The following is a 22410-nucleotide window of genomic DNA, read 5'->3' on the forward strand; positions in this document are numbered from 1 at the left end:
TAGATGCTTACATATACTGTATGTCTATTTATATGAAAGAAATATTAGAGTATATTGGTTAGTGCAAATACTCTAGTAACAGCCAAACAGCTGTTTGAAATGTAGTCCACGGTCACAATTACAATGTGACACAGACCCTCTAACTGCTTTTGAAGAAGCGATGATCCAACTTAGTTTCACACTCACCTCATTCCCTCAAAACCCTACAGAGAAACAATGCCATGAGAACAATTTTTAAGAAATACAAGTATTTATTGTCTAAAAAGAACAGTTAGAGTGGCTTAGTAAGTACAAAGGCTCAGTTTACTTAACATTGTAATTGATGCTTTGACACTGATGGTCCATGTTCATCTTCTCAGGATGAAAGTATGTTTTGAAGCTTTAGGAATCACAGTTGTTATTGTTATCCTGGCCTCATGACTCAAAACCTGAAGCCACAGAGGGGACATGCCCTACATGGACACAGTCTATGTTAGAGGTGGAGCTCTATACACTAGGCAGGGATGTTACTGTATTATTTCTGTTCTGTGTGATCCAACCAAATGACCCTGCAGGCTGACACTCTCATGCATACCATGTACTGTACTCTTCAATGGCTAATTCCTAAGTCCAATTCTGTGTTTATTTTTATACATATTGTAGCCAGAAAAAGAAGAGGACTAATGAACTAATAGGATTGAGGCCAAAACGGGCCTTTTGTAACATCGGCTGTGTAAGCCAAAGAGAGGGAGGAGAGTATGCAATATAAAGACAGATGGACAAGACGAGGTGGGAAACACACTAGAGAACCAACAACACCAACTACGGGACGACGCTCACGTGCTACAATCAAGCCTTGGAAGCAGGTAAGACCTAGACTACTGAAATATCACACTCAAACAATTGTCCCTGGACACTGAAAAAATGGCGTAAGTGGAACAGCTCCAGAAAGCAATGAATTTAGGTTAAATAAATATCAATTGTTTGATAAGAATATTTATATTTCTGTATTAATGTAAAAAAAAAAAAAAAAAAAAATCTGTTATAGGCAGATTGATTGAATATAGCATGAGTGTTCAAATACAATGTGTTGATATGATATAAAAATGATTGGCTAAAGACCTGAGGAGAATCAGCTGTTTTTATGGTTAGTGCTGTCCAGGGATTCCTTAACCTAAGGGAGTGAGGTCATAACAGGAATATACACTGATATTCACAAGAATGTTAAAGGATTGTTCACCCAAAAATGCAAATACTGTCATAATTTATTCACCCTCATGTTCCAACTCCCTTTTTTTTTTTTTTTTTTATCTGTAAAGGAAATGCTAGACAGAATGTTACAAACTGACAGCCTCAGTCACCATTCACTTTAATTGTGTGTGTGTGGGGGGGGGGGGGGGATTTACATTCTTCAGAATATCTTCTTTTTGTTTATGATGATGACTATTCCTTTAAGAGTGGACATCAAATTATAATAATAAAACAAAAAGCAAAAAACAAAAACAAAACATAACTTTGACATAAGACACACAGACTTTGTATCTTGATTGGACAACGATGAGGAAATTAGGATATGTCTTGCCAAGTGTATCTTGCCTGTTTGCATGAAAAAAGATCATTGTGCTTTGCTTTGTTTTTACTTCTCTGGCAGGTACAACAAACGAGTACATTTTGGGTCTTAATTTTTTGTATTATAATTGAACCACACAGACAAATCCATGTATTTGAACATAAACACACATTCATGCTATACAGATATGGTGTTACTTTCAAACAAGTCCATGCAATAACGGTTTCATGTGCTTTCATGTGATTTCTTTAACAAATTTAGATAAGGTTACTTTAATCTATTTGTTAAGATGCTCCTGCTCAGGCTTTTGAAAATATGTGTATTTACTCTCCCAAATTATAAAGGGGTTTGCCTTTCTGAAACTAGACATCTGTTAAAATATTATTGTATGTACATTTCTATATACACCGATCAGCCACAACATTAAAACCACCTGCCTAATATTGTGTCCCCCTCGTGCTGCCAAAACAGCGCAAACCCACATCTCAGAATAGCATTCTGACATGCTACTCTTCTCACCACAATTGTACAGAGGGGTTATCTGAGTTGCCGTAGACTTTGTCAGTTCAAACCAGTCTGGTCATTCTCCGTTGACCTCTCTCATCAACAAGGCATTTCCATCCACAGAACTGCCACTCGCTGGATGTTTATTGCTTTTGGCACCATTCGGAGCAAATTCTAGAGACTGTTGTGTGTGAAAATCCCAGGAGATCAGCAATTACAAAAATACTCAAACAGCCCGTCTGGCACCAAAAATCATCCATGCGATTATCTAATCAGCCAATTGCGTGGCAGCAGTGCAGTGCATAAAATCATGCAGATATGGGTCAGGAGCTTCAATTAATGTTCACATCAACCATCAGAATGGGGAAAAAAATGTATCTCAGTGATTTGGACTGTGGCATGATTGTTGGTGCCAGACGGGCTTGTTTGAGTATTTCTGTAACTGCTGATCTCCTGGGATTTTCACACACAGCAGTCTCTAGAATTTACTCAGAATGGTGCCAAAAACAAAAAACATCCAGTGAGTGGCAGTTCTGTGGATGGAAATGCCTTGTTGATGAGAGAGGTCAACGGAGAATGGCCAAACTGTTTCGAACTGACAAAGTGTGGTGAGAAGATTTGCATCTCAGAATGCTATTCTGAGATGCAGGTTTGCGCTGTTTTTTGTGCGGCACGAGGGGGACCTACACCAATATTAGGCAGGTGGTTTTAATGTTGTGGCTGATTGGTGTATTTAGCTAAGAAACATCTAAATATATTGCAAAATTGCACAAGTGTTAATTAATGAGAATATTAAAACACTTCTCAAATATAGCACTTTAATATTCACAGTAAACTGGAATTCTTGAAAACATCATTCAACAAGTTACCACAGACATTTTGCTGGCTCTTCCAGGGTTTCAGTGCTTAGAAATACTTGGCCTCATCCGCAAAGACACATTAGAATACAGATAAGAGCTAATACTGAGTGCAGCTTCTGTGAAGGATTAACGAGCAGACTATCATAATGTTAATCTTCTCTTCCCAGATTAGTGGATTGAAATCTCAGCAGGATAACACATAGACATGAATGGTTTTCCAAACATTGTACTCAGTTCATGGCAGGATGTACTTTTTAAATGCTGGTCAGTCAAACTACCCCCACCATTCACTCTAACCATTTTGCTTTTAATTTCAGAAAACTTCAGCTGACTTTCCATAATCATGGCAAAGTAAGTTCATGTTTATTATTCTATCAAATATTTCAAGTACTTGTGTAAGAAACATTTAAAAAGTCATAAACACAATTTAAAGGTATGTATGCACATCACCTCTTCAAGTTTTACAAACTGTGTAACTTTCTTACCTGGCAGACTATTCAATCATATTTATGACACCTCTCTAGGTTAAGCAGACTTCTTGTAATACTCCTGCACTCTGTTGCCTAGCAGTATCAAATCTGGGGGTTTTTTATTCTTAAATCTTGATGGATTAGCTACCAGATTATAATAAATCCCTTTTAGAGGGGATTAACTGGATTACTACAAGAGTTTAAAAGTAACAGTGCACAGCTTAGCATATGCAGATGACTAATCGCCTCACGCAGAGTAACGAGTCATATCATACAAAAGCAACAGGTATGGAACTCTCAAAAGGGTATAATTCGTTTGAGATACACAACAGGATTTTTTACATGGCCAAGCAGAATACAGGCAAAGATGTGTAAAATTGAGTATTATGTTTTTGCTGCGAGTCATATGATAGCCTTTATAACATTAACTACCTCTAATTCAGCATGGACTGTAATTGCTCCTGTTCTTAGAATAGTTTAAATTAAAAGTATTCAACCTGTAACACTGGAGCTGGGCACTCTAAATTAAAGAGTAAATACATGGTGGTTGTTGTTGCATAACATGTTATTTCCTGGTGGGACTCATATAAAGTAATGTTGGAGTCTCAATTAAACAACTTGCATCTAATCCAAAGTCTAAGCAGCAGTGGTGTGAAAGCTGTAGCCTTCAGTCATTAACAGGACATAACAGCAGGGCAGTGCTGGTCATGGTCTATTAAATCAGAGGACATATTCTGATTTGTGTAGAAATCACAGGGATATGACAAGGAATATCAACCTGATTTTAGATTAACATGAACGCTAGATATAGAAAGATGTTTGTTGACAATAACTACTCTTTTTATCCCATGCATTTAAGTGTGTTATTTGAGATTACATCAATGTTTGTAAGAGGTAAATGTACATGGGTTTATATGTTCCTTCTACAGGGTCTATAAGAAGACAAGTGGCAATGGTTCGGTAAGACTCGGTTAATACTGCTTACTCCCAATACTTACATTACTCATCTTCTCCACATATGCAAGTCAAATGTTTTAAAGACAGAAGCACACGTGATAATCATCTTAATCATCTTTCATTACAGCTTTGCCTCTATTTGGGGAGGAGAGACTTTGTAGACCATGTGGACAGTGTTGATGTAGTTGGTAGGTTCTGCTTTAGGATGAATGATAATCTTATTATTGTTCCTAAAGGCTGTGAAATGTTTTTTAAAAACCATGAAAAATACGTGTACACTAAATTTTTTATTTATAATTTTTGTAATTTCATTCGCAGATGGGGTACTCAAGATTGATCCTTCAGGTCTTAATGGAAGGAAAGGTATGATTTAATCTAATTGTTATTACAGTATGAAACATTGGTAAATTAACTCAGACAATTAATTTAGATTGTTTTCATTTCTTTCTAGTGTGGGTACAGCTTGCATGCGCCTTCCGCTATGGCAGAGAGGATCTGGATGTGATTGGAGTTTCCTTCAGGAAAGACATCTGGATAAAGCACATTCAGATGTATCCACCTGCAGCAAGCAATCCCCCCAACACACCGATGCAGGAAGCGCTTCTGAAGAAAGCTGGGGACCAAGGGCAACCCTTCACTTTCGAGGTAAATCAACAAATGCAAATGATTCTCAGTGACAGGAGGTCAGCTGTATTGTCTGCTAAAATCTGTACTTTTCGAATTTCCGAACTGCCGCCCAGTGGTCGAAGCTGGAACTACGGTTGTGTAGTTCTAACCTAATCCTAAACCTAACCCTAACCCCGACGGTACTGAGACCAAAACAGCATTATTTTACTTATTTCTTTGCAAATATAGTGTATCATTAGCCAGATGTCAAAATGGATGCTACATGGCAGATTTTGGGGCATAACATTTGCAGCATTGTTCAGAATTCCAGAAGGATATAGCTGCAGGCCGAGCTCCAAAAAGGGGCAAGAACTCCAAACCGAGAGCAAAAACACAGTGCCCCTAACCCAACCCAACCCTTTCCCAAACCCTAACCGTGGGTAGAAGTGCTGCTCCCTTCTGGAGTTGGTCCCACCCCCTTCTGGAGTAACCCTGTCCCCTTTTGGAGTTTTTTGCTCTATTTTGGAGTTTCCGCCTCTGTTTGGAGATCTCTGTGCTGCAGCAATACCTATTTGTAGAATTTGGCACATCAGGTCTGAATTTGGGTGCAAAACATTTTAAACTAACACACACATTTCCTGTTTAATCACGTTGAATGCACTTATGCATACTCCTATGCAGTCCTGTCCTCAAGAACGTCCTAATTTGTGTCTCTCTTGATCTTTATCAGATTCCCAGACATCTTCCATGCTCAGTGTCCCTACAACCAGCACCAGAGGATACCGGCAAGGTGCAGCAGCAGAAACACATATATACACAAACACACACAAACAGATAACTCGCTCTCCCTAATATCTTCTGTTTTACTTCTACAGCCTTGTGGGGTTGATTATGAAGTCAAAGCCTATATTGCAAATGAGGCAAACAACCTAGATGAGAAAATTGAAAAGAAGTATGCACTGCTCCATTTTAACTTAAAGATACTATCGGAAGAAATGCATACATTTTCTATCTGATGCCAATATCTCTACCAATGACTCTTCTTAGGGACACTTGCCGTTTGATCATCCGTAAAATCCAATATGCACCAGATAAGCTAGCAGCTGGACCCAAGGCTGATATCAACAAACAATTTATAACTGCAGACAAACCAGTTCACCTGGAGGCCTCAGTGGAAAAGGAGGTACAGTGTTTCAAATGTCTGATAATTTATAATGCATCTCTTTTGATTAGATTGACACATCAAGATTACTAATCTTTTTTTACTGCCATTTTCTACCTTTCAGCTTTACTACCATGGAGATCCAATTCCTATTAAAGTGAAAGTAAACAATGAGACCAGTAAAGTAGTGAAGAAAGTCAAAATCACTAGTAAGTGCAAACAATATCAAATGAAGTTTTGATTATTTATATTATGTAACAAAACAACCAGTCTTCATCCTGCATATGCTATTTAAGAATGATTCCGTAATGTCTCTGGATTGAAGTCTTTTTTTCTTTTTTCTTTTTTTTGCCACAGTGAACCAGGATTAATTTAGTTCATTGTGTGTTTCAGTTGACCAAATAACAGATGTTGTGCTATACTCAGCGGACAAATACCACAAATGTGTCCTGAATGAAGAATTTGGGTGAGTGCAAAGACTTTTGCCTTGTATTTGAAAAATCTGACCTGACAGTGAAGCATAAAAAGAGACATTTTATTCCTTTGATTTTAAGCGTTATGTATAGCACATTTAATAAATAATGCAATTTCAAATACTAAAGTAATTCCAAACCTGTTTTATATTTTATCAAAGAACATTTCTGAGATTATTCTTTTCACTGACAGGACACATCAGAAGCTGTTAAGTATGTTTTTGAGAAGTCACCAACCCCATTTTTTGTAACAGGGACCAAATTGATGGTAACTCCACCTTTGAGAAGGAATATAGAGTCACTCCTCTGCTGGCCAATAACAAAGAAAAACTTGGTCTCGCACTGGACGGCAGACTGAAGGATGAAGACACCAACTTGGCTTCTTCAACAATGTCAGTTAACCTTAACCTTTTGAAGATATTCCATATTTTAACCTTTACACAATGTACATACAAAAAAGGTTACTCCTTTGCATCTCTCTGTCTCTGCAGTCTGCGACCTGACATGGATAAGCAAATGCAAGGCATTTTGGTTTCCTACAAAATTAAGGTTACCCTCATGATGGGAGGTGGTCTATTGGGAAGTCTCACAACAAGGTTAATATCTTTATATTTTCTTTCATCACAATGGCAGAAAAGTCATCTCTATGCAGAGTCATGGATGCTGTCTTAGCACTATGGGCCATTACCTCCGTGTTCTTTCTCTAATAAGATGTTATGCAATTATGAAAGATTTTTCCCTTGATAATGTTCTGACATTGCTATTTAATGAAGAACAGTCTGCTTAGTTGCCTTATCATGATTAAACAACAAAGAAAATAAATATAGGAGTACATGGTGTGAAATGGCATTCTTTTTGAGCAATTTGAGTACTGGAATCAGTAGAGCTAATTTGTGTTTAACTTCTTTACATAGTGATATTGTTGCTGAGCTCCCACTGGTTCTTATGTCACCCAAGCCTGCAGGTGATGTTTCTACTATTTTACATCTACTGTTTTCCCAGAGTAGTTGCATATTGTTGTGACCATTTTCACATGTCTTGACTTATTATACCTTTAACTAAATAACATGGATTATGTCCTGTGTAAATAAATACATATAGTGACACTACTATGACACATACTAAAAAGCATAATTTTTCTGTCTTCCAAATGCTTTCAAACTGAGCAGAAGTGTAAGTAAAATAAGTGTAAACTTATGTTTTCTCGTGTTCAGAAGAATGTTGACCTTCTATGCACTTTCAAGATTTGATAAATCTTACACTTGAGCCTTGAACCAAAAAAGATCTTTAGTGAACAATCACTATAGAGAAAGGTTTAAATTGTACCTGGAACATAATCACCAGGTGATTTCAAAATGAGAGATTCCACAGATTAATTTTGGTCAGTAGTAAATGTTCTTAATGAGCATAAATATAAACAGAGACATTTAAAGAATTTAAAAAGAGAATGATAAAATGTGTTGTTTTATAATGTGTTTTGATATTGACTTTAAAATAATAGTGCTCTCTTTACTTTATACTTGTACAATGTCAGGACAAGAGATCAGAGATAACTGGAGACAAATCTAAGAAACAGAAGAGCTTGCTTGTCATCCTTTTTCTTTTCTTTTGTATCTAATTAATTAATTAATTAATTTAACAAACAAATCTATAATAAACAAATATGTGTTGATTAAGCCACTGTTTAAGTAATGTTTTACTCTGTCATTTATTTTTATTTAATCTAGGGCTGATATCAAACTTGAGTAGGTTCTACATCAAGTGACGGTGAGGACTGAATAAGGAGAAACACACAGGAACAGATGCCGAAGTCTTGATACCAAAAAACCTAATTTCATGAGCAATAGGCCATAGACCGTTCCTCATTACAAATACATGCATAACAGGAACTAGCTATATAATGTTAAAAATGGGCTAAAGGTCTTGCATACTAAGAGGAACTCAGTGGCATTGAAAAGCATTGGTCAAATGCTTTTAATGAGTCATATACTGTATATTACTTCTGCCTTTATCATGTGAACTCAGTTTAGTTTAGTATGTAAAATAGTGCTGTAAAAAAAAAAAAGTGGTAGTGATAAACAGTTTATTTTAATTAATGCATTCTAATTTCAATGTATTATTAAATAATGTTATTTTGTTTTATTCTGGCTGTGATGATGGTAGAAATTAATAAACATTGGATTGGTCACCTACCAAATATTTTCTTTCTGTATTTATTTTTTCTCTTTTTTTTTATACCACTCTCTTTTTTATACCACTCTCAGACAGTGCTGGGTAGGGTTACTTTTAAAAGTAATTTGTTAGAAAATTGCGTTACTCCTTTAAAAAAGTAACTAAATTAATTAAAAAGTTACTTTGTATGGAAAGTAAAGCATTACGTTACTTTTGCGTTACTTTTTTCTCACTGCCACTCTCTCTTCTGCTGTGCATTCAGTACAAATATAAGAGATATGTAGAGACATTACAGGTCATGCTAGCTACTGTACAATACTCATGTCAAAACAACATACTAAACAAACAGATATTCAAAAAGTCTACAATCAGTAGGTCTTCACGTCATATTTATTATAAAGACTCAGTAACTGGAATATGCATTATTTGTTTTTCCACTGACATGGCAGACAACATGAATAATGAAGAATAATCACTGCCTTACCTAAAGCAGCAAAGTCCAACACTTGAACCTGCATCATATATGTCATCATGTGCTGTGCCCATTGACAATGATAGAGTCAACTTTAGAAGTTTTTCAGAAGTCAGGATAAAATTCAGTGGGGAATGCCAGCCTAACATGTTCAAGGAATAATATTTTTCACTTAAGTCATCTCAGTGCACGTTTGTTTTGAGCTGATCCACGGTGTGTACAAACGCCACTGGTTGATTGCATACAACTGCAAACGCGCATGTTGATACAACTTGATTGGAGTTGTTTTTAATGCTACCAAAATGTCTTCAAAACTATATGTTACACGAATCAAATTAGTTGTTTATTAAAGAACAAAAATGTTGAATATTTTAAGAAATTAAGACATTTTGTCTGCATACACAAACCATGTAGTATGTTGCACGCAGCTGTTGATCCAGAGTCAGCTTTTCTCATGCCATTCTCCCAGTTAAGGGGAGCTGTATCATGGAGCAGTTCAGTTGCATAAATCAGTGAATTGAGCGAGTATTTCACCCTGTATATCATGCCATGGCCAGTGGAAGACTAGTCTTATAATCCCTCTGCCTAAACACGTTTACTGATTTTTTTTTAATGCAGCGTTTATTTACACATGAATCAGTCGTGTTTCACTCAACCAAATGTTGAATGTTAAATGCTTTAACATAGAGCAGTTCGGATGCAAACTGATCCTAGAGAAGTAGTTACGGGCAGCTTTAAAACAAAACAATTCAGATGCACAATCAGTCAACGATCATTCCACATTGTATATATCTGTATAATCATGCTGTGTCCACGGGAAGACTTCTCCAGCTTATGCCTGTGCTACATTATGCCACAAAAATGTGTGTTTACACACTTTTAAATGCAGCCTACATGAATCAATCGCAAGAATCAAGATATCACTTACCCGAATGTTACATTTTTGACAAAATGTTGCCTTATGAGAACACATTTCTTAACTCTTGCTGTGATTGTCATGACAATGGCAAAGTTTATGACGGCTGCTCATTTAAGCTCCAGTGCACAACAAAATGTGAGTGGGGGGGGGTGGCCAGGCTTCTGACAGGGGGGCCGCTGGATGCAGGACTAAGAATTAGCTTGCATGTAATACTGTCACAGTCTGTCTCCCTCATGTTTCCTAGGACTTTTATTTTGAAGTGTTTTCCCGGAGTACATTTCCCATTATGCACTGCCCTCATCACTGCCATCTGTTCCTGATTGTTCTCACCTGTTTTCCATTCCCTCATTAGCTTTTGTATGTATAAATACCCTCTAGTTTAGTTCGTTCTTTGTCAGTTCTTGTTTGTTGTTTGACTGTCATCATTTTTATTAAAGCCTGCACATAGATCATACGTCTCGTGCCTCATCTCAGCAACCATTCATTACAAATACTGATTTGTCAAACTCCAAAATCACATAATTATGCATCACCAGTATTAAATTACTCTATAACAATCTAATAATAGTTATGTGAATTAAAGTTAAATATATATATATAATTTGCCAGAGGCACATTTCACATTTGCACAGTTATGATGCTGAAAATTATATCAATAAGCATTCAAAATTACATTCAGTGATAAACAGCATTTTTATGCATGTTTTGGATTTTTATCTGTAAGTTTCCATGTGTTAGCATTAGTTAACATGAACTAACAATAAACAATACTTTTAAGCATTTATTAATCTTGGTTAATGTTAATTTCAATATATAATATTTTTAATATTTAAAATATATTTAAATGTTAACATTAGTTAATGTGCTATGAATTAACATGAACTAACAATGAACAATTGTATTTTTGTAAACTAACATTAACAAAGATTAATAAATGCTGTAACATTAAACATTTTTTTTATTTCTTTTTTTATAAAGGAACCTTATTGTAAAGTGTTAGCAAAATATATATGGCAATGACAGCCTTGCTCACACATTCCACAATACCCTTAATAAACATCTTTAGATCAAGAAGAAAGCCGTATATGACACTGGTATAGGGTGACCAGACATCCCCGTTCTAAGGGACAGTCCCGGTTTTTGACGGTCTGTCCCCAGAAATGTCATCATTTTTACAGCGCATTCAAAACAGTCCGCAAAGTGAAAATACATGGCAAGAAAGCCTCTATTGAAGACTACTGGCAACCAGGTTTACCGTGTGCTGTTTATTTTGACCAACAGAGGGGGCTGCTCGCTATAACAGCTTTAAGTCATTCGTCTTCCTTTACTGATCGCTTGTTCGTGCCAGTTTTGCCTTTAAGAACTGGATCAGGCAGCAAGCCCAATTGAAAAGAATCATCATCGTTATCAGCTTCAAGGTGAGGCACATACTAGCTATGTTATAAACAAGTTATATTGTTATGTATTATATAAAATTCATGCATTTAAAATAAGAATACGACATTAATAACATGGAATAATAAATTACATGTATAATAAAGTATCTGCAAAGAACAATAATAAATGTAAGTCATCACATTACATTGCGCCTTGCTGGGAAATAAGTGACCGAAAAGAAGCATCATAATGCATGAGTTGATCAAAATAAAAGGTATAATTAAGAAAAACAGGTCCAAAGGATATACCATATGAGATAACTGATAGAAACAGTTAGGTGAAATAGTGTAATAATAATAATAATTATTATTATTATTATTATTATTATTATTATTATACAATATTGAATATATTATGACTACAAAGTGGAAAAAATCCCCAACAATATGAGGCATCTAAGGGGGGCAGTCCCCCCCTTCAGAAATTAATTTCAGGCCCTGATATAGTACATAAGGTTTCATATGATTTCAGTTGTTATGCTGAGGGAAATGGTAGTCAAGTGAGCTCGTTTCTTTTGAAAATCCTCTGCCAGCTTGCCAGAAAGCATGTTGGTAGCCTACCATCTTACTTTTAGGAAAGTGCCAGGTAAAGGTGAAGGAAAAGGGCAGAAGAGAAGGAATTTTAGAAGAGAGTAAGAAGACTGATGCAAAGAGTATGACCAGGGCAAGGGACCCTGTGCTGTGGAGTCAGTAGCAACAGTTTCTTTATTCAGTCATTGTTTATATATGTTTGTTTGTTTAGTTCACTTGTATGCCATGTTATTGACTCTATAGTGCAGAAAAGAATAAACTCATATGTAACAGAAGACAATTAAAAATGATCAACTTTATCTCTGTATCAGAATTTCATTGTGACTTTCAACAGTGTATATATATATTATGTAAACTATAATTTATGACATTACTACATTCACTGTGTTCAAAATAGGCTTCATAACTTCCAATTTGTGCCCACTTTTTAATTCATAGATAAGTAACGTGAAATTTCAATGACATATTTACCACTGAACTAGAAATGTCCCCGTTTTTCATTTCAGAAATCTGGTCACCTTACGCTGGTAACAAAACTTGAGACACTGTTATCAGTTAGCAGCATGCATTGGTCAAATTATTTTAAAATGTTTTATTTTACTTCTGCCTTTATCATGTGAACTCAGTTTAAAATTGGTCATTATGTTTGTATTGTGTGTGAAATAGTGCTGTAAAAAATAAGGGAGTGAAAAACAGTTTACTAAATTACAGCATTCTAATTTCAATGTATTATTCAATTATGTTATCCATTTATTAACAATGGATAAGCAGCGGTGCAGCTAAATTCACTCAAAGCACCACAGCAGCAGCTTTATTCAAACAGAGCGTCACTAAAAAAATGGTTTTAAATAAAATTAAAATAAACCCATCGCTAAGATGTTGAGAATCAGGAGAGAAGATGTTGTGAAATGCCACAGAAATGAACTGAGCTGATGCAGTGGCTGTACACATAATTCATAATACATTTCGCTTGGTTTGCGTCATGCAGACCAGTCGCCTCATTCAGTACCATCGTAAATGAACTCCAACAGCTAAAATACATACTTCTAGTGATTGTTTTTAGCATTAGCTGGTTGCTTCGGGCCCTGTGAAGTTCCCAGTATACACTGCGCGCTACGTTATTTCCGGTTAGCTGCTCGTTAGCGTCAGACACCGGGATGAACAGACTTCAAGCACCGGGCCTATGTGTTTCAACCAAACCCGCTGCTCTTTACCATGAGTTTAGCGTATAATGTCGATGTTTACCGTCAGCAGAACGAGAGTGACAAGCAGTGGTCCGCCAGACGTCAGTTCATAGTTAAACACATTGAAAAGTACGAGGACAATGCTCTTGATAAGCTACTGGCCCTTTCGATGGTGTGGGTTAACCACGTTTTCATGGGATGCAGGTGGGTATTTGATAAGATGGCTTGTTAGTGAATACTACAAGAAATGTTAATGTGCAAACAACTTGTTTTTTAACACTTGTGCGATCCTAGGGACATTTTTGTCTTTTTCCTTTTTGTTTTTTGTATCATTTTGGCTGTTAATGCCAAATGGCATACATTTTGCCAAAGGTGTGTATTTTGGGGGGAATTTTGATATTTCAACCTCAGTTCCTATAATACACTGTGCACACAAAATAGTTACACTCAAACCCATTAAAACTGCAATATTTGATCCCAGTGCCTTTAAAGCATAAAATCATGAATTCTATGATATTATGCTTTCATTCCGGAGCCCTGGCTTCAAAATTTAAATTTTTTATATTTTCCACCAGATGGTGCCATTTTTCTCATGTTTAGCCTATGAAGAAAATACATGCTTTTTTCCTATATTCTGTTTGTTGTATTATAGAGCACTGCAGGCCAATTGAATAAATGATGCAGCTAAAATTGTGTGGGTGTGCTGATATGGATGTCAGAGTGTGTTTTGTATGTGTGTATTGAGAAATTTGTGTGTGTGTGTAAAAAAACAACAACAGTGGCATTATGTAAACAAACTGGCATTTAAAGGGTTAAAATCCTGAAAATGAATGTTTGGTTATGATCAGGACTGAGGTTGGTTTAAAAAATTTAACTCAGTGAAAGTGGAAAATTCTATTAATATATAATATTTTATAACAGTTTTTTGACGCAGACATTTTTGTCCTCTTAAGGACCTCTGAGTAACTTTTTTTATTGATGCACAAGGGTTAAATGCATACTTACCCACAAAAGAAATTGCCATGCATTATGTTACATATACAGATCACCTACCTACCAAGGTGCTGCAATAATAATGCCAACCAAAGTGTGTTGTCAATAATATGGTTGCTCTTTTTTTTGGGCAGGTATGGCCCTCAAATGATGCACAGGGTGCTTGAGATGGCAGAAGGGATTGATATTGGTGAAATGCCCTCATATGAACTAGTTCCAGGTGCTGAAGCAAAAAAGAGACCATATTCATCTGATGGAAGTAAGTCTGTTATGTCTATGTACACACGCAGACAAAACATAATAATATCATTAAGTATTTAAAAGTTCTTTTTGTTTTACATCAAGTTTTAAATATTTGGTTTATCATTTTCAAAAATGAAAATTCAGTCATTTACTCACAATCATATTGTTCCAAACCTGTATGACTTTCTTTTTTCGGTGGAACACAAAGAAGATTTTTGCTAAAATGGAGGGGGGGAATAAAGCAAAGAAAGTAAATGGTGACTAAGGCTAACATTCTGCCTAACTCATATGTGTTCGGAACGACATGAATTATGACAGAATTTTAATTTTTTGGGGGGGCGAACTATCGCTTCAAAGGAATATTCTGGGTTCAATACATGTTAAGTTCAATCGACAGCATTTGTGGCATAATGTTGATTACCACAAAAATTATTTTAGACTTGTCTCTCCTTTCCTTTAAAAAAGCAAAAATCTGGGTTACAGTGAGGCATTTACAATGAAAGTGCATGGAGACAATCTGTAAACATTTAAATACTGTTTCAAAAGTATAGCCGCAAGATGTAAACAATATGCATGTTAATATGATTTTAGTGTGATAAAATCACTTACCTTTTCTGTGTAAAGTTATAGCCAATTTTACAACTTTGTTGCCATAATGACGCAACGCCTTAAACCCTAAAAAGAATGTTTTAAGCAACTTTACAGCTAAAATAATACACAACTTTAACAGAAGAATTACTGTTAGTGCTTTTATAAAATTATAAGCTTCACATTTCTGCTTTTAAACCCTCAAGAAAATTGGCCCCATTCACTTACATTGTAAGTTCCTCACTGTAACCTCAGTTTTTGCTTTTATTAAAGAAATGGAGGGACAAGTCAAAATTATTTTTTGGGGTTATCAAAATTATGCCACAAATGCTGCTGATTGAGCTTAACTTGTCTTGAACCCAGAATATTCCTTTAAGTTTCCCAGTAAAAACAAATCCACATCACAAGTTATCATATATCCATGTAAATGTGGATTTAGGTTATTTTAATCCTATACGATTCTGTATATTAGTTCAGGAGCCCATGAGGAAGATGCCAATGTCCAAATTTGGTTCCAGACCTCGATTCGAGCCAGTACACTTTGTGAGTGGTGGGAACAGCAGCAGTGGAAAAGAAGGAACTGATGAAAAAGAAAATGAGAAAGAGCTCAGGAGGGGTGAGATGAATGATGTTAGACAGAGGGAACCAGATCATCAGCCATATAATGATAGTCATGATAATGGTCCCTCTTCCTCCTCTGGCTCCTTTGAGACAGAGAGGTTTGGATATGATGATTTGCCTGAGCACAGAGGTAAAGACATGGCCTCATGCGGCACAAGTGGACTAGGCTATGGCAGCAGAGGGCCCACCGGAAACTTTATGGGCAAATTGCAGCAGGAGTACACTGCTAGATATGAGGCACACACTGCCAGACAATCTGACTCATTCTCACAAGCAGATCGATTTGATGTATCTGGCGGGGCTGGAAGGTCTGGAGGCTGGGATGCGGGGCGCCATGGACTGGGATTTGGGTATCAGGATAGACCAACCTCAAGCAAGGTTTTCACCAGGGTATATGATGGTCCAAGCAGAAGCAGCTCTGGTCTTCCTACACCCTCACTGCCAACTTCTATACTCCCAATGATTGATTGGGAAAAACAGAGGCTAATTGCTAGAGTAGCATCAGCTGTTGCCATCACGCTTCGAGATCCCGCCTTCATGAGTGACACACCGAATTACAATTTCATACTTAGCCGCAGCATTCAGGCCTGTAAGACCAATCCTGAGTATATCTATGTTAATTTAAGAGATATTCCACCCTCTGACCTACCGAAGAACAGGAAGGTACCCTCAGATGGATATGCATGTGAGCTAAGGTGTCAGTCTGTATACCTTGCCACAGGGTACTCTGGCAGCAAAAATGGTGCCAGAGACCGTGCATCAGAACAGGCTGTCAAGCTTTTCATGAGGCCAGTGGAGGTTTGTGTGGTGCAACGGCAGTATAAGCGCAGTTACGTCAACGATATTGTGGTGTGCCAGGTTAACACTCCAGCCCCAGTCCTCCCCCCACCTCTTCGGAACCCAGAGGACAAGCCGCCCCCCAGCACCAAGGGCCAGTATGAGCCTGACAGAAGCAAACACTGGACAGAATTTGTTATCATGGAAAATGCACACGATGCCATCTGTATACTTAACAACTCCGCTGCTTTCAACCGCATGAAAGTTGACTTCACTTTTCACCCAGTTCCTAGCAGCAATTTATGGCTGTGTAGTGTGTACCTGCAGGGTGAACTAGTGGCACAAGCCAAAGGGACTAAGAAGAGCTCAAAACATTTAGCAGCAGAGGAAGCTGTAAGGAAGTTGCGAATGAATCAGGCTGCTCGCCAACAACAACAGCAGCATCAGCATTTGTCTGTAGGGAACCACAATTCAGATCAGCCCAGTGGCAACTTTAGTCTTCACAGTAGCAGGAAAGCGCAACTCAGTCAGTTGGTTATCCTTGAAAACTCTGATAATGCTATTTGCATAATAAATGACACCGCCCAATTTAACAAGGTACCTGCTGACTACAAATTTACAGTTCTGCCAGACCATCGCTGGAGGTGTGAAGTTCACCTAGATGGTCAGTATGTGGCTGCAGGCATAGGCCCCAAAAAGACTGTGAAGCATATTGCAGCAGAGGCAGCCCTGGCCACTCTTCGACAAACACAGGCAGTGGTGAAGTCCAACCTCAGAAAGGATGGGAACGTGGATGCAATTTCCCGAAATCAAATAATAGCTCGTTCTGGTGATGACTCCATGCGACAGGAGATCAAGGAGGACAACATTGGCAATCAGCTACTCCGTAAGATGGGCTGGACGGGTGGCGGTTTGGGTAGAGAGGGGGAGGGTATTGCTGAGCCTATCATGGTGAAAGAGCAGTTTACCAGGGAAGGACTCGGTATGGACATGGACAGGAATGGCAACCAGCTTACCAAGCGCGATATTGAGGAAATAATTCGGAATTATGCCAGTTCCGATCGCCAAGATGATCTGCGCTTCTCCACTGAGCTCAACAATGAAGAGCGCAGGCAGATTCACCAGATATCTCAAAGGTACGGGCTGCGCAGCAAATCTTACGGACAGGGCAAACAACGCTTTCTTGTGGTTAGCCGCAGAGTTCAGAAGGACCAGCTTATTGGTCAGCTTTTGCAGGAAGGACAGGTAGGACGATATGAACTGGTGAAACCTCAGGTTTCACATTGACTGGACTTTGTTGGCCTCTGAGAAACCAACAGATGACCAGTAATAAAAGCAAAGTGGTTTTATGTGTTCTTGTTATTTTTACTGTTTGTTTCAGAAGAGTGTAAAAAAAAATTTTATTTTTTTTTTTAAAAGCAGGGAACTATTCTGCAAGCCTGGAAGACCTGAGAATTTCTCAATTAATGCTACAGTGTGTGTTCTCTTTCTCTGTTCACTCTCATGTAATTCTATGGAATTTGTCCAGATTTGCCTTAGGTTTGCCAAGTTTCTTTACTAAATGAATTGTCATATCTTGTATCCTGTGAGTCATATTTATTGTAAATTAATAGTGGGACCTTATGGCGGAACATGGTCCACATAAGAGACATTCCATTTTTATCATATTTTCACAATGGACAATATATCATTCACACAAGAGTCACATGTATTGTAAGATTTACACTTGAATTCTAAAAATTTATTAACTATCTTGAAATAAATACAAAACATGTTTGTCATTTACAGGAAGTTGCCTGTAGAATTATCTCCAAATTAAAAGTCTCAATTTTATATGTGGCAAATGCCTGAGTAGCAATCCCTGAGACTTACTGTACACAAGTTTGCTGTTGTGAATACTGTCAACCAGTCTTGCTTGTTTGGTCACACCCATTAAATTTCATTGTTCAGCTTTCTTTGTTCAAGAAAAAAAACACAGACTTTATTTTACCTTTTATTTACAAGTGAGAAAATGTACCATTTCTTACATGGGTTACTAGTGCAAATTTGACACTCGAGCTTTTGTGGTAAATAAGACAAATTTAAATGTGCTAATATGGACACATGTGATGCTGAAAAATAAACTGCATTTTAATGGAACTGAAGAAAACAGCCAAGAAAATCATGCAACTGGGGTGCAACAGAATCAATACAAAAAATAAAAAGTTCCACACTTGTTCAACTCTGCCAATTTGTAATGTTTTGAGTCCTGGGCGGATTGCAAAGGGCTTCGTGGGACACTGTGTACAATTACTGCTGACAAACTAGCACAGTGTCACTACACATCTTTAGGCAAATCCTTGAACAATTTCGAGCTGTTGAGCACTGAATTACAAATTAAAAGAGCACAAACCACTTGTTCACACCAATTCCTACATTTGGTACATTGCCATTCAATAACATGTGGATTAGGAGGTCATGTTTCCCAAGTGCAGCTATAGGCTCTCCATTAGTTTTTCAAACAAGTTCCATACAAGACAATATACCAACCATGTTTTGTGTCCTTGGCTGTTTAAATTGAAATTTTGACTAATACATGAAGTGGTGTATGCCATTTGATGACACTTGTTCAGAGATGAAAATAAAGAAATCTCTGGATTTAAACAAGGTTACTTAAACTTGGATTCATACTGAATACCATAACCAACAACATATTAATACCCAAATAAAATCATCCTGTCGCTGGAGGAGCAACTAATAAAAGCAAAAAGATGATAAAAACAAAATTCCAGTATAAGGGTAGGCCAAATTAAAGCAAGTTGTCCTGGTGACAATATTTTGTTAAATTAAGTTTATCCTTATCCAGGATAAAATTATGCATGAAGAGGGATACAACAACACAACAGCACTCTAATCTTGCAACAGCTACATAACAGACAACTCTGAGTAAGTGGAGAATGATTCGAAACATGACGTGTTTTTATTTTATTCTTTGCAAGGTGTTTTTTCTCTTGTTGGCCAAAGCTGACTATTGTTCATCGTTGTGAACTGTGAGGAGGGTCAACAGTCACGCCAGCTCTGTTCCACAATGGCAGACACACGTTTCTTATACTCTCTCTTGTTTTCCTGATACAGCTGAGCTGCCTGGCTGTTGGCAGGGCTGTTTGGGTTCGGCTCATCCAGTAAAGACTGTGATAAGTGAAAGGCATGTTAAGCACCAGAATAATGCAGATGCAGACATCATGACTGTCGTCTAAAGTAATCCATATTTTCTTAATGTACCACCAAAACAGTACAAAAAAATCATAACTAAGACAAAGTTTTGCTCTAAAGTTTCAAAGGACAAAAATTATGCTGGAAGTGCAGACATATCATACCTGTATTGAGGTTAAAATTGAGGAAACATCATATGTTGGACTCCAGCGATTCTGAAGAATGTCCAAACATATACTACCATCTGCATAAACTACCACAGAAAAACAATTAGGTCTACAAAATGTTATGTTCCATTGCCAGACACTGCATTCTAGCATATGTGCCCTCTATAAACACTTATCTACATTGGGAATCCAAAATGAATGTAAGGTTTTGTAAAAGAAATAACACTCAAGTTTGTACAACTTACCATTAGGGTGAAACATTTTGGAAACAAACCGAACTGTAGGAGGTTTGTTTGGATATTCTTCTGTAAATTCTATTGTGAGTTTGAAAGTTCCTAGAACAGGCAGAAAAAAGAATATGATCTCTCCACTTAAGTAAAACAATATTCCACAAAAAAAATTTATATCATGCCAAATACACTACTAAGGGCAAGGTACATCATAAGAATGCAGTGGCATTTATAAGCAGCTGTCAAAAGTATTTGGGAACCCAAAGCAAAATCCTTTTACTTCACGGTTATGTGGTTTACTTTAAGGAATAAATCCATAATCAGTAACTCATATGGTGTCACTGCATGAAAATCTTGTTTTGAGCCTAAATACCAAAGTAAAGGAATATTCTGCGTTCAATACAAGTTAAGCTCAATCGACAGCATTTGTGGAAAATGTTGATTACCACAAAAATTAATTTCGACTCTTCCCTCCTTTTCTTTAAAAAAAAAATCTGGGTAACAATGAGGCACTTACAAAAGAAATGAATGGGGCCAATCCATAAACGTTAAAATACTCACCGTTTCAAAAGTATAGCCACAAAACAAACAATATGCCTGTTAACATGATTTTAGAGTGATCAAATAACTAACCTTTTCTGTGTGAAGTTATAGCCAATTTTACAGCTTCTTTGCCACGATGAAGTAATGCTGTAAAATCGATGATTTAAACAATTTCATAGCTCAAATAATACATGAGTTTTAATAGTACAATAAACTGATAGTGCTTCTATAAAATTATAAGCTTTAAATATTTCCGATTAAACCATTTAAAAATGGGCCCCACCCACTTCTATTGTAAGTGCCTCACTGTAACCTTGATTTTTGCTTTTTTTATCCAAGAAAAAGGACTAGTTGAATTGTGTGGTAATCAATATTATGCCACAAATGCTGTCGATTGAGCTTAAATTGTATTGAACCCAAAATTTTCCTTTAATGGCAAGCCAAAAACTCACTATAGCTGTCAGTAATGTTTGCACTGCCATTTAACAGATCAAAACACATTTAACAACACGGAGGTCCTTTCTGGCAGGACTGTGCACCAACTACCTTAAAAAAAAAAAAAAAAAAAAAAGACAATGCCAAATTACATCCATTTATATTCATAACCAGTAAGAGTTTGCATGTTTTCCCTTTTATTATAAACAGAATTTGACTGAACAATATTCAATATTTGTAGTCGAACAGATCAATTCACTTTTCTTGTTAATTGAACAATATTCTCTTAATCTAACAAACAGACACTGTATTGCCAAACATTTAATAGCCTAAAACCAAATCGAACCTGAAAAAAAATGTAAATGATTATTCTTGACTTACCATCTTCAAATGGTGTTCCTTCAGGGCTGTAGGCAAAGAAATGGGTAAATATGTCAGATTACACATAATACTTCGCATGACAGCAAAAAGCAAAGTAAAATCACCGGTCAATGTGCAAGAAACCTACGTGCTCAAAAAAACAAACACGCACAACTATCTACGGACATGACATTATAACCTGTTTCCTTCAGCAAAACAGAAAGACAACACAAAAAGCTTTATTGAGGACACAAGTCACTTTATAGATCAAATAACCAGCACCTCTTACGGAGGAACACTGACCATCTGGCCTACTTAAAACAGGTTATATTACCGCTAACAAGCTTGACAAACAAAATTGTCAGTGTGTCTTGTGTTAACTGCTCGTCGCTGTCTAAAAAGCAAACGATACAAACCCAAATATGACAGCGTTCCAGACCATTATGTTGTTTTCCGACGGGGCTCCGCTAACTCCAGCTGGAGGATCCTCTTGGAGACTGAAAACCATCAAATTACACCAATAAAGTTACATTACACATACGGCCTGTGATACTACATACAAATTATCTCAAAATTACGGCCAAATATATAAACTTGAGTGTGATAACGTCGTTAATAAATAGCTTTTGTGGGGAAAAAGTCACCATGTTAAAGCCTCAGTGCAGCCGGTTTCCATTAAGCAACCAAGTTCCGGGGCCTTTAGCATTTTCCGTGTCGCTTACCGTTTAAAATCTCTCATCAGACGCCGTCTTGCTGGGGTTGACATTGTTCAGTTGGATTCCCAAAACATAAACATACGGTATCAACGTTGTTACTTCGAATCAGGTTAATTTTTCGGTTTAGTTAACGTCGGTTTGATCGATTCGGTTAAATATTGACGTTAGCCTCTCGCTTGCTTGGATCCTTCTGCTTGTTTTCTTTAAGCCCGTCTCTGATGCACAGGACAAAACCACCATGAAGAGGGGG

At 37.0% G+C, this 22410-nt stretch overlaps 3 protein-coding genes across 4 annotated transcripts; 2 read left to right on the top strand and 1 right to left on the bottom strand.

Annotated features, from left to right (window-relative positions):
- The first annotated feature begins 542 nt into the window (after positions 1–542).
- On the top strand, positions 543–8766 carry LOC127412868 (arrestin-C-like). Its single transcript, XM_051649553.1, has 15 exons — positions 543–845; positions 3231–3264; positions 4313–4343; positions 4468–4528; positions 4659–4703; positions 4792–4985; positions 5677–5736; positions 5822–5898; positions 5994–6129; positions 6233–6317; positions 6502–6574; positions 6836–6973; positions 7073–7177; positions 7496–7545; positions 8309–8766. Exons 2-15 carry the CDS (start codon positions 3257–3259, stop codon positions 8344–8346), a joined length of 1101 nt encoding a protein of 366 aa, XP_051505513.1. The 5' UTR covers positions 543–845; positions 3231–3256; the 3' UTR covers positions 8347–8766.
- A 4483-nt stretch (positions 8767–13249) lies between these two features.
- Positions 13250–18466, top strand: LOC127412869 (NF-kappa-B-repressing factor-like). The gene is made up of 3 exons (XM_051649554.1): positions 13250–13499; positions 14423–14547; positions 15592–18466. Exons 1-3 carry the CDS (start codon positions 13327–13329, stop codon positions 17802–17804), a joined length of 2511 nt encoding a protein of 836 aa, XP_051505514.1. The 5' UTR covers positions 13250–13326; the 3' UTR covers positions 17805–18466.
- Positions 18467–18497: 31 nt separating this feature from the next.
- LOC127412871 (ubiquitin-conjugating enzyme E2 A-like) lies at positions 18498–22393 on the bottom strand. 2 transcript variants are annotated; one of them, XM_051649559.1, is made up of 6 exons: positions 22167–22393; positions 21861–21941; positions 21466–21491; positions 20122–20211; positions 19874–19962; positions 18498–19685 (listed from the first exon to the last, which is right to left on the bottom strand). In XM_051649559.1, exons 1-6 carry the CDS (start codon positions 22208–22210, stop codon positions 19557–19559), a joined length of 459 nt encoding a protein of 152 aa, XP_051505519.1. In that variant the 5' UTR covers positions 22211–22393; the 3' UTR covers positions 18498–19556. The 2 variants fall into 2 exon arrangements, with proteins under 2 accessions (XP_051505519.1, XP_051505518.1); XM_051649558.1 differs by having other exon boundaries at positions 22089–22232.
- Positions 22394–22410: the final 17 nt, after the last annotated feature.

The sequence above is a fragment of the Myxocyprinus asiaticus genome, chromosome 22 (genome assembly GCF_019703515.2).
Source record: "Myxocyprinus asiaticus isolate MX2 ecotype Aquarium Trade chromosome 22, UBuf_Myxa_2, whole genome shotgun sequence".
NCBI classification, from domain to species: domain Eukaryota; kingdom Metazoa; phylum Chordata; class Actinopteri; order Cypriniformes; family Catostomidae; genus Myxocyprinus; species Myxocyprinus asiaticus.

Coding starts and splice junctions, on each gene's coding strand:
- LOC127412869 (XM_051649554.1), top strand. CDS start 13,327: ATGAGTTTAGCGTATAATGTCGATGTTTACCGTCAGCAGAACGAGAGT. Junction 13,500..14,422: donor CACGTTTTCATGGGATGCAG/GTGGGTATTTGA, acceptor TTTTTTGGGCAG/GTATGGCCCTCAAATGATGC. Junction 14,548..15,591: donor ACCATATTCATCTGATGGAA/GTAAGTCTGTTA, acceptor TCTGTATATTAG/TTCAGGAGCCCATGAGGAAG.
- LOC127412868 (XM_051649553.1), top strand. Junction 6,974..7,072: donor AACTTGGCTTCTTCAACAAT/GTCAGTTAACCT, acceptor CTGTCTCTGCAG/TCTGCGACCTGACATGGATA. Junction 7,546..8,308: donor TATGTCACCCAAGCCTGCAG/GTGATGTTTCTA, acceptor TATTTAATCTAG/GGCTGATATCAAACTTGAGT.
- LOC127412871 (XM_051649558.1), bottom strand. CDS start 22,150: ATGCTAAAGGCCCCGGAACTTGGTTGCTTAATGGAAACCGGCTGCACT. Junction 19,963..20,121: donor CAAAATGTTTCACCCTAATG/GTAAGTTGTACA, acceptor TTTCTGTGGTAG/TTTATGCAGATGGTAGTATA. Junction 19,686..19,873: donor CAATTTTAACCTCAATACAG/GTATGATATGTC, acceptor CACTTATCACAG/TCTTTACTGGATGAGCCGAA.